Source organism: Bos javanicus, chromosome 4 (assembly GCF_032452875.1).
Source record: "Bos javanicus breed banteng chromosome 4, ARS-OSU_banteng_1.0, whole genome shotgun sequence".
Taxonomy (NCBI): Eukaryota; Metazoa; Chordata; class Mammalia; order Artiodactyla; family Bovidae; genus Bos; species Bos javanicus.
Genome location: NC_083871.1, coordinates 40,811,223 through 40,825,347, shown reverse-complemented (window position 1 = coordinate 40,825,347; position 14,125 = coordinate 40,811,223). Strand labels below are relative to the sequence as shown.

Here is a 14,125-nt window from a genome sequence, read left to right as displayed (position 1 = left end):
TATTGAGTTGGTGATACCATCCAACCATCTTATCCTCTGTTGTCCCCTTCTCCTGTGTTCAATCTTTCCCAGTATCAGAGTCTTTGCCAATGAGCTGGCTCTTCAAATCAGGTTGGCCAAAGTACTGGAAGTTCAGCTTCAGCATCAGTCCTTCCAGTGAATATTCAGGATTGATTTTCTTAAGGACTGACAGGTTTGATCTCCTTACCAGGCTGGGATAATCTCAATACTTAAATTAAGGGAAAGATACTGATGTACATATTGGCCAAGGGAGAGGATCTTATATTACTTTTGCTGTACATATAATTACCACCTTTGTACTTTAAATTTAATTAAACATTTGCAAAATAGACCAGATAATCCAGGTCTATCAATTACTCTCCAATTAACAATTTAAAAAATAAAATAAAAACAAAATCTCTTAAATTCACAAAAGATGTACAAACTTTTGCTGATTTAAAATTAAAGGAACTTATGATAAAATCAGTCTTAGTACTCAAGTAAGCCAATACAATTTTCTAGTACATGTGGTAGTGTTAGGATCAGAAGGCATTCCTATTCTGACTGCTTCAAAATTTTTTCTTTTGCTCTCTGAAGAAACTGTGGTGGTTTAGAAATTACATAAGACTGGACTAAAATACCTGATTCCATTATCCACCAATAAATTGTCATACAATATTGAAGAAGACATCTGTTTCTCTAGGACTCACTTCTACCTCTAAAAAACATGGATGGGGTTAGATAACCCTAACTCTCACAGCTGATAATTCAATGCATTCATTTCAACTCTTTGTGTTTCAACTTTCTCATTAAAGAAAAATTAAGTATCTCCAGATGAACAAATAAGACAAGATGATTCATGGAGTTTAGAATAAAAGCATGATACACTTAAAATGTGTTTTGATATGAAAAGCACAAACATGATAGTGAGGGATTTTTCTGTCCTGCCAAGTACATTCTATCACAGTGCCTTTTCAGTTCCATGAATATATATTGAGTTCCATAAATATATACTGGTTTCCTCTCATTAAGAACTGAAATAAATATATGTCTTGAGAGCTACATGATAAATACTAAATTTATTAGTCATTAAGATTCTATACAGTCAGCAAAAACAAGACCAGGAGCTGACTGTGGCTCAGACCATGAACTCCTTATTGCCAAATTCAGACTTAAATTGAAGAAACTAGGGAAAACCACTAGACCATTCAGGTATGACCTAAATCAAATCCCTTATGATTATACAGTGGAAGTGAGAAATAGATTTAAGGGCCTAGATCTGATAGATAGAGTACCTGATGAACTATGGAATGAGGTTCGTGACATTGTACAGGAGACGGATCAAGACCATTCCCATAGAAAAGAAATGCAAAGAAGCAAAATGGCTGTCTGGGGAGGCCTTACAAATAGCTGTGAAAAAGAGAGAAGTGAAAAGGAGAAAAGGAAAGATATAGGCATCTGAATGCAGAGTTCCAAAGAATAGCAAGAAGAGATCAGAAAGCCTTCTTCAGCGATCAATGCAAAGAAATAGAGGAAAACAACACAATGGGAAAGACTAGGGATATCTTCAAGAAAATCAGAGATACCAAAGGAACATTTCACGCAAAGATGGGCTCGATAAAGGACAGAAATGGTATGGACCTAACAGAAGCAGAAGATATTAAGAAGAGGTGGCAAGAATACACAGAAGAACTGTACAAAAAAGATCTTCACGACCCAGATAATCACAATGGCGTGATCACTGACCTAGAGCCAGACATCCTGGAATGTGAAGTCAAGTGGGCCTTAGAAAGCATCACTACGAACAAAGCTAGTGGAGGTGACAGAATTCCAGTTGAACTATTCCAAATCCTGAAAGATGATGCTGTGAAAGCGCTGCACTCAATATGCCAGAAAATTTGGAAAACTCAGCAGTGGCCACAGGACTGGAAAAGGTCAGTTTTCATTCCAATCCCAAAGAAAGGCAATGCCAAAGAATGCTCAAACTACCGCACAATTGCACTCATCTCACACGCTAGTAAAGTAATGCTCAAAATTCTCCAAGCCAGGCTTCAGCAATATGTGAACCATGAACTTCCTGATGTTCAAGCTGGTTTCAGAAAAGGCAGAGGAACCAGAGATCAAATTGCCAACATCCGCTGGATCATCGAAAAAGCAAGAGAGTTCCAGAAAAACATCTATTTCTGCTTTATTAACCATGCCAAAGCCTTTGACTGTGTGGATTACAATAAACTGTGGAAAATTCTTCTAGAGATGGGAATACCAGACCACCTGATCTACCTCTTGAGAAATTTGTATGCAGGTCAGGAAGCAACAGTTAGAACTGGGCATGGAACAACAGACTGGTTCCAAATAGGAAAAGGAGTTCGTCAAGGCTGTATATTGTCACCCTGTTTATTTAACTTATATGCAGAGTACATCATGAGAAAAGCTGGACTGGAAGAAACACAAACTGGAATCAAGATTGCCGGGAGAAATATCAATCACCTCAGATATGCAGATGACACCACCCTTATGGCAGAAAGTGAAGAGGAGCTCAAAAGCCTCTTGATGAAAGTGAAAGTGGAGAGTGAAAAAGTTGGCTTAAAGCTCAACATTCAAAAAACTAAGATCATGGCATCTGGTCCCATCACTTCATGGGAAATAGATGGGGACACAGTGGAAACAGTGTCAGACTTTATCTTTTTGGGCTCCAAAATCACTACAGATGGTGACTGCAGCCATGAAATTAAAAGACGCTTACTCCTTGGAAGGAAAGTTATGACCAACCTCGATAGCATATTCAAAAGCAGAGAACTTTGCCAACAAAGGTTCGTCTAGTCAAGGCTATGGTTTTTCCTGTGATCATGTATGGATGTGAGAGTTGGACTGTGAAGAAGGCTGACCGCCAAAGAATTGATGCTTTTGAACTGTGGTGTTGGAGAAGACTCTTGAGAGTCCCTTGGACTGCAAGGAGATCCAACCAGTCCATTCTGAAGGAGATCAGCCCTGGGATTTCTTTGGAAGGAATGATGCTAGAGCTGAAACTCCAGTACTTTGGCCAGCTCATGTGAAGAGTTGACTCGCTGGAAAAGACTCTGATGCTGGGAGGGATTGGGAGCAGGGGGAGAAGGGGACGACAGAGGATGAGATGGCTGGATGGCATCATTGACTCGATGGACGTGAGTCTGAGTGAACTCTGGGAGTTGGTGATGGACAGGGAGGCCTGGCGTGCTGCGATTCATGGGGTCGCAAAGAGTCGGACACGACTGAGCGACTGATCTGATCTGATCTGAAGATTCTATAATGTGAAAGTAATCATATGTATGTGTGTATGTTGGTGTATGTTTTTTTCTTTATAAAGTCTCTCAAAATGGGTAAACTAACATAGCTTTCAGTTTCCATATAGGTTCCAGCTATAACATCCTGATCATTTAGGGTAAACATCTTTACATTTAGAATAGCAGTAATTTTGTCTCAATTTTGGGTTTGCTATGGAAATAAAGACTTTTTAGGAGCAAAGAAAAAGTTCTTCAAGGATAATTGCTTGTAAAAAGTAAGACAGTCTCACAAAGCTTTAGCAGCTGCAATGCACCCTGTGTAAAAGGATTATGACATCACAGGCGTTTGTACTGGCATTTTAGCTGATACTCTGTTCATCTCTAAGAAATTCCCTTATTCTCTCCATTAAGCAATAAGTAAAGTATCCTGAAGATATGAAACTTAATTTGACTACTATCAACCAAGTGCAGAGATGACAGAAACAAAAAAAACTAGTAAAAGCACAGAGTAAAAGTGGAGTAAACAAAGGGCCAGAGCCTAGGAGCCTTGTCATGATTCTACCTCTACGTATTTGACCCGGTGACCCTTGGCCAGACACCAGGCTTCTCAGAGCCTCGGCATGCTCTCCCAGAAAACGGGCCAATGTTCAGTGTCCTTTCCTGATCCCTCCTTCTATGAACTGATGCTTCCTGGTGAATGAAAGGTCAGATTGTCCTGTGTTCATGAGGATTTTAGGCTCAATTTTCTGTGAAACATTGTTCTCCCTCTTCCTCCAGCACTAAGATAAACTGAAGCATTACATCTGGGTACATATTCCTCCCAAGGTACTTAATTGGAAACACTGTCTGCTACAAAGTCACCTTCGTATGCATTAGCTTCTAGAGCTTCCTGGGCTTCCTTCAAAGAGAGTCAAAGCCTTGGAAGGAACCTGGGAGAGCATCTATGATAATTCCCTCCATTGACACATAATGAAATTGACCCATGAGAGTTTGGTGACTCTTTATAGTTTCAACTCCTATAGCACAGGAGAGATTTCTAAAGCAGGGTTTTCTGATTCTGTCACTGATATTTTCTCTATTTGTATATCGTTACTACAAGGAACATCCATGATTCTTAACATTCTTAATGGATTTCACAAAGAATAATAAGAAACCTTCATTCCCCCTTTTATCTAAAATGTAGTAGCCTAAATGTAATGAATTAGACTGTTGAAGTTTCTGGAAATATGTACTAACATGTTTCTATAAACATATTGAGAATTAGGGAAGCCACACTGAGCAGGATTCTGAAGCTTCTGAAGAAAAGTGAAAAAGCTTCAATACCATCAGATTTTTTCCCTTTCCTTCCTCAATGCAACTCACAGAGGGCAAAAAAGTTAATGTTTGACCTGATAAGAACTTTCTGGAAAAGTTTTGATGAAATTTTCTTAATAATTGTATTATAAGCTTTCACAATACTGTCATAAGGTCACTTTAAAGCTTGCCAATGGTTGGCCTTACAATCACCAGACATGTCTACAATATCACATGATTCTCTTTATAAAATGTTGACTAAAAGAGACTGCTACCTCAAATGCTGAAAACATTTCTGTTGCAAGCATGTGGCAGGTTGCCAAGGTTCTCATGAAAAGATACTTGAGTTTAGTCTTTTCACTGGATAATTAAAGGTTTGCAACGCCCACAAATGCCCATACTGACCACAAAGAAATAACCCAAAGTTGTTTTCTGTTTCACAGGAAGCTGTCCTTGAAGAAGGTACAATTGCTTTTAAAAATTGGTTTAAAACAGACATAGATGTTTATAGACAATTCTGGATATTCGATGTATAGAATCCAAAGGAAGTGGCAGTTCATAGCAGCAAAATTAAAGTCAAGCAAAGGAGTCCTTACACATACAGGTGAGTGAGTCCCCACAAAAAGTGGCACTTGATCATATGTATTTCTGAAAAAGCTTTCATTTGACAAATGCTGTTTTATTGAAACATACTCGTCATTTTCTTGCCATTAATATACATTGAAATATTTGTTTCTGCCTATTTAAAACCCTAAAGATACAATGATGATAAGAAATACATATTTTATTATGAGTTTACCAGCATCAATTAACTGCCATACATTTAAAAAGCTATAGGAGTTTTACTTGTGACATATATTCCAAATAATTCTAAAATCTGCATGTTAACTAGGAAAAAAAATCTATCCAAAAAATGTAAAACCAGGGTATTTTTAAATCCTATAATTGAAAGTGTGGGTTATAAGAGTGTTCTCAAAGTGTGACTGCTGGACCAGTAACATCAGCATCTCCTCGGAACTATGGAGAAATGCAAATTCTCAGGTCCCACCTTACCAAACATATCAGATACTCCAAGTTTTGGCACCAGTAATGAATTCAACAAATATCCTGGAGGATTTCAACACATACTCAATTTTGAGAACCTCAACATTAAACTGATTTTCAGTTCAGTACAGTCGCTCAATCGTTTCCGACTCTTTGTGACCCCATGAATCACAGCACGTCAGGCCTCCCTGTCCATCACCAACTCCCGGAGTTCACTCAAACTCATGTCCATCGAGTCAGTGATGCCATCCAGCCATCTCATCCTCTGTCGTCCCCTTCTCCTCCCGCCCCCAATCTCTCCCAGCATCAGGGTCTTTTCCAATGAGTCAACACTTCGCATCAGGTGGCCAAAGTATTGGAGTTTCAGCTTCAGCATCAGTCCTTCCAATGAACACTCAGGACTGATCTCCTTTAGGATGGACTGGTTGGATCTCCTTGCAGACCAAGGGACTCTCAAGAGTCTTCTCCAACACCACAGTTTTTACATAACCACAAAACCTGCTAAGGATTTCTATTCAAACTATTTTCCAGCTCTTAAGGGTGTTTTTACTTATTTAATAGTTTCATTCTTATAATTTACCCACTATTGAGACTAAATATTTTATATGCCTTAATAATTCAACATACTTCTGAACCAAACATTAGACTATTAGAACTAGGGGGAAATAATTAGCCAGAACATTTCAATTTTAAATTAAATAAACTGAAACCAGGGGATATGTTGCGATTTATATAAACTTGAGAATTAGTAACTCTTATACTATTGAGTAAATTTCTCCTATCTAAATTATAGACTGTTTTTTCTAACTATCAAAGAAAAGGGGGGCCAGAGGTGCTCAAAACACTAATTTTATTGTGATATTAGGAATCTATTTATGGTGCCCAATGGGAACAGAGTTAAGCCCTGCTGTATCATTTGTTATAAAAATTTTTATTGTTCCTCAAGAATAATTTCAACTAGTTATACGCCATGGTTAGGTACAAAATATCATATTTTCAATAGTTTCCTCTAATTTATAGTTTTACTTACTTGTTTTAGGTAGTCTGTAATTACATAATTTCTTTCCTTTCTGTGCATTAATATATTTCTATATCAACAACTATATCAAAAACTCACACTCAAATATAAAGAAGTAAGAGCAGCTGGGAGGGGATGCCTGCTGCTACAACACGTAATGTAAGCTGTGGAGTGCCGGAGTGTCACTCTGTCCAGCAATTATCCCCATGTGTCCTAGCTCCAGGCATATGCCCATGACTATTCACAACTCTCTCACAGATTACCTGGTTTTCTTTGTTAGAGAAAAAAATATTACCTTCAAAAAAAAATTTTTTTTCAGAGTCTTACAGTTCTTATGTCATTATCAAAAGCCTATGTAAATATCTTGTTTCAAAAAAAATGATGTAGCTACGATATGTGCATTTGAAAATCTAGAATTCACATATAACTTAATAAGCATCTAAGCATAACTTTAAAAATCAGAACTGAGTGAACTGATGGCATGTAATAAAAGATAATAGTTGTTAGAATTTGAGAACTTACCATGATTTTTGTTTAATTTTTTGTTTGTCTGGAGAGGTTATGCTTTGACTTTAAAGGATACTAATTGTGGTATAGAAAAACAAACACAATACTGACTCCTCTCCTAGTCCTGCTCTGATAGGTGACAGTTAATATATATTTTATTCTTAGAGGTGTGAACTTCTCTCTTTAAGGGATAAAAGTGAAATGAGTAAGATGTAATTGATTTACTTGGAGAAGCAAAGAGGTGAGGGTTGGAAAGAGAAGTTAGTTTGCAACTAAAGTACACAAACAATTTTTGTGTTTTGTGTTAGTTTGCAACTAAAGTACACAAATAAATTTGTATATATATAACATGGAAAAGAAATGCAAAAAAGCAAAATGGCTGTCTGGGGAGGCCTTACAAATAGCTGTGAAAAGAAGAGAACTGAAAAGCAAAGGAGACAAGGAAATATATAAGCATCTGAATGCAGAGTTCCAAAGAATAGCAAGAAGACATGAGAATGCCTTCCTCAGCAATCAATGCAAAGAAAGAGGAAAACAAGAGAATGGGAAAGACTAGAGATCTCTTCAAGAAAATTAGAGATACCAAGGGGACATTTCATGCAAAGATGGGCTCGATAAAAGACAGAAATGGTAAGCACCTAACAGAAGCAGAAAATATTAAGAAGAGGTGGCAAGAATACACAGAAGAACTGTACAAAAAATATCCTCATGACCAAGATAATCACGATGGTATGATCACTCACCTAGAGCCAGACATCCTGGAATGTGAAGTCAAGTGGGCCTTAGGAATCATCACTATGAACAAAGCTAGTGTAGGTGATGGAATTCCAGTTGAGCTATTTCAAATCCTGAAAGATGATGCTGTGAAAGTGCTGCACTCAATATGCCAGCAAATTTGGAAAACTCAGCAGTGGCCACAGGACTGGAAAAGGTCAGTTTTCATTCCAATCCCAAAGAAAGGCAATGCCAAAGAATGCTCAAACTACTGCACAATTGCACTCATCTCACACACTAGTAAAGTAATGCTCAAAATTCTCCAAGCTAGGCTTCAGCAATATGTGAACCATGAACTTCCAGATGTTCAACCTGGTTTTAGAAAAGGCAGAGGAACCAAAGATTAAATTGCCAACATCTGCTGGATCATCGAAAAAGCAAGAGAGTTCCAGAAAAACATCTATTTCTGCTTTATTGACTATGCCAAAGCCTTTGACTGTGTGGATCACAATAAACGATGGAAAATTCTGAGAGATGGGCATAGCAGACCACCTGACCTGCCTCTTGAGAGACCTATATGCAGGTCAGGAAGCAACAGTTAGAACTGGACATGGAACAACAAACTGGTTCCAAATAGGAAAAGGAGTTCATCAAGGCTATATATTGTTACCTTGCTTATTTAACTTATATGCAGAGTACATCATGAGAAACGCTGGACTGGAAGAAACACAAGCTGGAATCAAGATTGCCGAGAGAAATATCAATAACCTCAGATATGCAGATGACACCACCCTTATGGCAGAAAGTGAAGAGGAACTAAAAGGCCTCTTGATGAAAGTGAAAGAGGAGAGTAAAAAAGTTGGCTTAAAGCTCAACATTCAAAAAACTAAGATCATGGCATCTGGTCCCATCACTTCATGGGAAATAGATGGGGAAACAGTGTCAGACTTTAGTTTTTTGGGCTCCAAAATCATTGCAGATGGTGACTGCAGCCATGAAATTAAGATGCTTACTCCTTTGAAGGAAAGTTATGACCAACCTAGATAGCATATTCAAAAGCAGAGACGTTACTTTGCCAACAAAGGTCCATCTAGTCAAGGCTATGGTTTTTCCAGTGGTCATGTATAGATGTGAGAGTTGGACTGTGAAGAAAGCTAAGTGCCAAAGAATTGATGTTTTTGAATTGTGGTGTTGGGGAAAACTCTTGAGAGTCCCTTGGACTGCCAGCAGATCCAACCAGTCCATTCTAAAGGAGATCAGTCCTGGGTGTTCCTTTGGAAGGAATGATGCTAAAGCTGAAACTCCAGTACTTTGGCCACCTCATGTGAAGAGTTGACTCATTGGAAAAGACTCTGATGCTGGGAGGGATTAGGGGCAGGAGAAGAAGGGGATGACAGAGGATGAGATGGCTGGATGGCATCACCGACTCGATGGACGTGAGTTGAGTGAACTCTGGGAGTTGGTGATGGACAGGGAGGCCTGGCGTGCTGTGACTCATGGGGTCGCAAAGAGTCGGACATGACTGAGTGACTGAACTGAACAATATTAAAGGAATTTATGATTAACTATGAGTCATTTTGTCTCAATAGGTCAATAAAACAGTAGTCAGTGTCTGCTGCTAAGTCGCTTCAGTTGTGTCCGACTCTGTGTGACCCCATAGACGTCAGCCCACCAGGCTCCCCCATCCCTGGGATTCTCCAGGCAAGAACACTGGAGTGGGTTGTCATTTCTTTTTCCAATGCATGAAAGTGAAAAATGAAAGTGAAGTCACTTTATTGTGTCTGACTCTTATCGACCCCATGGACCGCAGCCTACCAGGCCCCTCCATCCATGGGATTTTCCAGGCAAGAGTATTGGATTGGGGTGCCACTGCCTTCTCCATAGTGTCTGTTTATATGCCTTAAATAATAGGAAAATGACTGGTTACATTTCAGGAAAAGCTAATAGCTTTTTCCATCAATTAAATCCTGAATACAGTTGAAACTGGAAGTGGAGGAAAAGTGTTGTTTAGTCACTCAGTTATGTCCAACTCTTTGCGACTCCATGAACTGCAGCAAGCCAGGCTTCCCTGTCCTTCACTATCTCCCAGAGTTTGCTCAAACTCAAGTCCAATGAGTCAATGATGCCATCCCACCATCACATTCTCTGTCGCCCCCTTCTCCTCCTGCCCTCATTCTTTCCCAGCATCAGGGTCTTTTCCAATGAGTCAGCTGTTCACATCAGGTGGCCAAAGTATTGGAGCTTTAGCATCAGGCCTTTCAATGGGTATTCTGGGTTGATTTACTTTAGGATTGACTGGTTTGATCTCCTTGCTGTCCAAGGGACTCTCAGGAGTCTTCCAGCACCACTGTTCAAAAGCATCAATTCTTTAGCACTTGGCCTTCTTTATGGGTCCAGCTCTCACATCTGAACATGACTACTGGTAAAACCATAGGAGGACCTTCGGTGGCAAAGTAATATGTCTGCTTTTTAATATGCTGTCTAGGTTTGTCATAGCTTTTCTTCCAAGGAGCAAGTGTCACTGTCATGGTGGCAGTCAACTTCTGCAGTGATTTTGGAGCCCAAGAAAATAGTCTGTCACTGTTTCCATTTTTTCCCTATCTATTTCACCATGAAGTGATGGGACCAGATGCCATGATCTTAGTTTTTCTGAATGTTGAATTTTAAGCCAGCTTTTTTTCACTCTCCTCTTTCACCTTCATAAAGAGGCTCTTTAGTTTCGCTTTGCTTTCTGCCATTAGGGTGGTGTCATCTGTATATCTGAGGTTATTGATATTTCTCCCAGCAATCTTGATTCTAGCTTGTGATTCATCCAGCCTAGAATTTTGCATGATGTGCTGTGATGTAAGTTAAATAAGCAGGGTGATGATACACAGCCTTGATGTACTCCTTTCCCAATTTTAAACCAGTCAGTTTTTCCATGCTGAGTTTTTATGTTGCTTCTTGACCTGCTTACAGATTTCTCAGGAGGCAAGTAAGGTGGTTTGGTATTCCCATCTTTTTAAGAATTTTCCACAATTAGTTGTGATCCACAGCCAAAGGCTTTAGTGTAGTCAACGAAGCAAAAGTAGATGTTTTCCTGGAATTCCCTTGCTTTTTGTATGATCCAACGGATGTTGGCAATTTGATCTCTCATTCCTCTGCCTTTCCTAAATCCAGTTTGTACACCTGGAAGTTCTTGGTTTATGCACTGTTGAAGCCTAGATTAAAGGATTTTGAGAATTATCTTGCTAGCATGTGAAATGAGTGCAATTGTGCAGTAGTTTGAACATTCTCTGGCATTGCCCTTCTTTGGGATTGGAATGGAAACCAACCTTTTCCAGTGGAGAAGGATCTCCCTCCTCAAACAGAAGCACAGGCTTATTTAGCTTTGGCTGCTAATGTGAAGTTGATGAAACTCTGGCAGGATGTGACATGGGTCAAAGAATAAAATTATCTACTTTGAGATCTTACTTATGTCTATTCCGATCTACACCAATTCTTTGAAGACCTGGTTAATTCCTTCAGAATATTCTCAGATCCAATATAATTTTTTTTTTTTTTAAGTTCCTCTGCTTTGGTAGGAGTACACAGAAACCAATCTTGGGCTAAAGTAGAGAGGAACTCCTCCCTTTGATCTCATTAACCAACACTTTCTAGAACCTGTATGTAGTCTAATTTTTACACCAAAATTGAGTGATCATGTTCTCTTACACAATGGAGTATTACTCAGCCATTAAAAAGAATACATTTGAATCAGTTCTAATGAGGTGGATGAAACTGGAGCCTCTTATACAGAGTGAAGTAAGCCAGAAAGAAAAACACCAATACAGTATACTAATGCATATATATGGAATTTAGAAAGATGGTAACGATAACCCTGTATGTGAGACAGCAAAAGAGACACAGATGTATAGAACAGCCTTTTGGACTCTGTGGGAGAGGGAGAGAGTGGGATGATTTGGGAGAATGGCATTGAAACATGTATAAAATCATATAAGAAATGAATCGCCAGTCCAGGTTCGATGCATGATACAGGATGCTTGGGGCTGGTGCACTGGGACGACCCAGAGTATGGGGAGGGAGGTGGGAGGGGGGGTCAGGATGGGGAACACGTGTACACCCGTGGCAGATTCATGTTGATGTATGGCAAAACCAATACAATATTGTAAAGTAATTAGCCTCCAATTAAAATGAATAAATTTATATTAAAAAAAAGTACATTTTAAACACAGACCTCAGTTTAAAGGATTTTTCTCTTAGTGATTGCCATCTACTGGTATAGTGTTATAACTACAACTAAGAAAACAATTTGGGTCAAAACTACTTTGCTATTATTTCAAATATTATACATATATAAATCTTCCTGAAAATTAAAGTATTTTAACAGTAAAATGTTAATAATACGTAATCTAAGTTTAAAATATAATTTTCTAAGAGGAAATAATAATTGAGCAGTAATAGACTATCCTGGCTGCTGTTTTAGATTTTTGTATTCTGTGTCTGCAGTACTCCAAGAATAGTGAACAATAAAGCTTTAATTAAATTATATTAGAAATAAGATATATTTCTATATTTTTGTTAATTCACTTTTTAAAGAATATGAACCGTTATTTATTCATTCTTAAATATTTACCAAGAAATTACCATTTACCAGATACTGCTTGGGCATATAAAACACACATAATATACCTGATTGAAATCACGTCAGGTTTTCTCTGGTTTATTTTTGTTTCCACACTTCAGTTTCCTGTTTTTTCAGTGTTTACCTTAGTCAGATAACAACAGAGATCTACTATAACCTCACATAATAGATATTCTATGATAGAGCAATGAATAATGTATACCTTATTTCATCTCTCTAAATATCTTGTACTTGCAAAAGAGTTTTCCCCCTAAAACCACCCTTGATCTCTTTCCTAAGGGTAGATGGTACTTTGCCTAGAGGTGTTAGAGCGAGAAGCTTAGATGTAATAAGTTTAACAACATATGGGGCAGGGATTGAGGGGAAACGATCTGTAAAGTAGAAAGTATATTTCACTTAGCATCTTTAATTCTCATTAAAACATTGGAAAATATGGAAAAGCCAATACAGGAAAGTCTGTGCACTTTGAACAGTCTTTCTCTTATATGAAAACATGCTCTTACTATTCCCTTGTTTAAAACTCTCTTTCTTCTCCTCACCCTCAGGATAAAAGCTAAACATTTCATTATGGGATGCAACCCTTTTATGGTCCAGATCTTACCTATTTTAATCACTTTATTTCCACCACTCTCCTTACTCCTTAAACCAACCATATTGAAACATCTGAATTACTAAAATAACACATTTACCTAACACATGATATTTTCTATCTCATCTTACCTAAGCTTATTTTTCTCACTCAGAACACTTAATATGGAATTGTATCCTGTCCATTATCCCCACCATAATCCATAGCCCAAGTTTGTACCTGTTCCATGTTTTCTCACAGAACCTGTGTAAACTCCTATAAAGACACATATTCCTTCTCCTCTGCTATGCACACCTAAGATTCCTCTTCTCTAATTTGCTGGAGGCTCAGCATTGGCTTATTTATCATTTTAATCTGCTTGTTTACCCTAATTTCTGACATAATTTATGTACTCAATAATCGCTGCTTAAATGAATGGCATTTGAGAATTAATTTTCATTTGAATAACTATTGTGAATTTTAACTTCTGTTAAAATGAATGACATTCATTTGAAACAACAGTTTTGAGTTTTAGTTCCTCCTGTTTTTCAGAGTTCATTATCTCACCAAGGAAAATATAAACCAGGACTCTGAGAGCCACATGGTCTCTTTCCTGCAGCCCAATGGCGCCATCTTTGAACCCTCGCTATCAGTTGGAACTGAGGATGACACGTTCACCATTCTCAACCTGGCTGTAGCAGTGAGCTCAGTTCAGTCACTCAGTTGTGTCTGACTCTTTGCAACCCCATGAATCGCAGCACGCCAGGCTTCCCTGTCCATCACCAACTCCCGGAGTTCACTGAGACTCACGTCCATCGAGTCAGTGATGCCATCCAGCCATCTCATCCTCTGTCATCCCCTTCTCCTCCTGCTCCCAATCCCTCCCAGCATCAGAGTCTTTTCCAATGAGTCAACTCTTCGCATGAGGTGGCCAAAGTACTGGAATTTCAGCTTCAGCATCATTCCTTCCAAAGAAATCGCAGGGCTGATCTCCTTCAGAATGGACTGGTTGGATCTCCTTGCAGTCCAAGGGACTCTCAAGAGTCTTCTCCAACACCACAGTTCAAAAGCATCAATTCTTTGACGCTCAGCCTTCT

At 38.6% G+C, this 14,125-nt stretch overlaps 1 protein-coding gene across 1 annotated transcript in view; it reads left to right on the top strand.

Annotated features, from left to right (window-relative positions):
- The window catches only part of LOC133246725 (platelet glycoprotein 4-like), a 59,236-nt gene that overhangs the window by 19,814 nt on the left and 25,297 nt on the right, over nucleotides 1–14,125 (top strand). Inside the window, 2 exon segments of the mRNA XM_061415362.1 lie at nucleotides 4,997–5,157; nucleotides 13,581–13,728. Coding sequence (XP_061271346.1) covers nucleotides 4,997–5,157; nucleotides 13,581–13,728 — 309 coding nt within the window.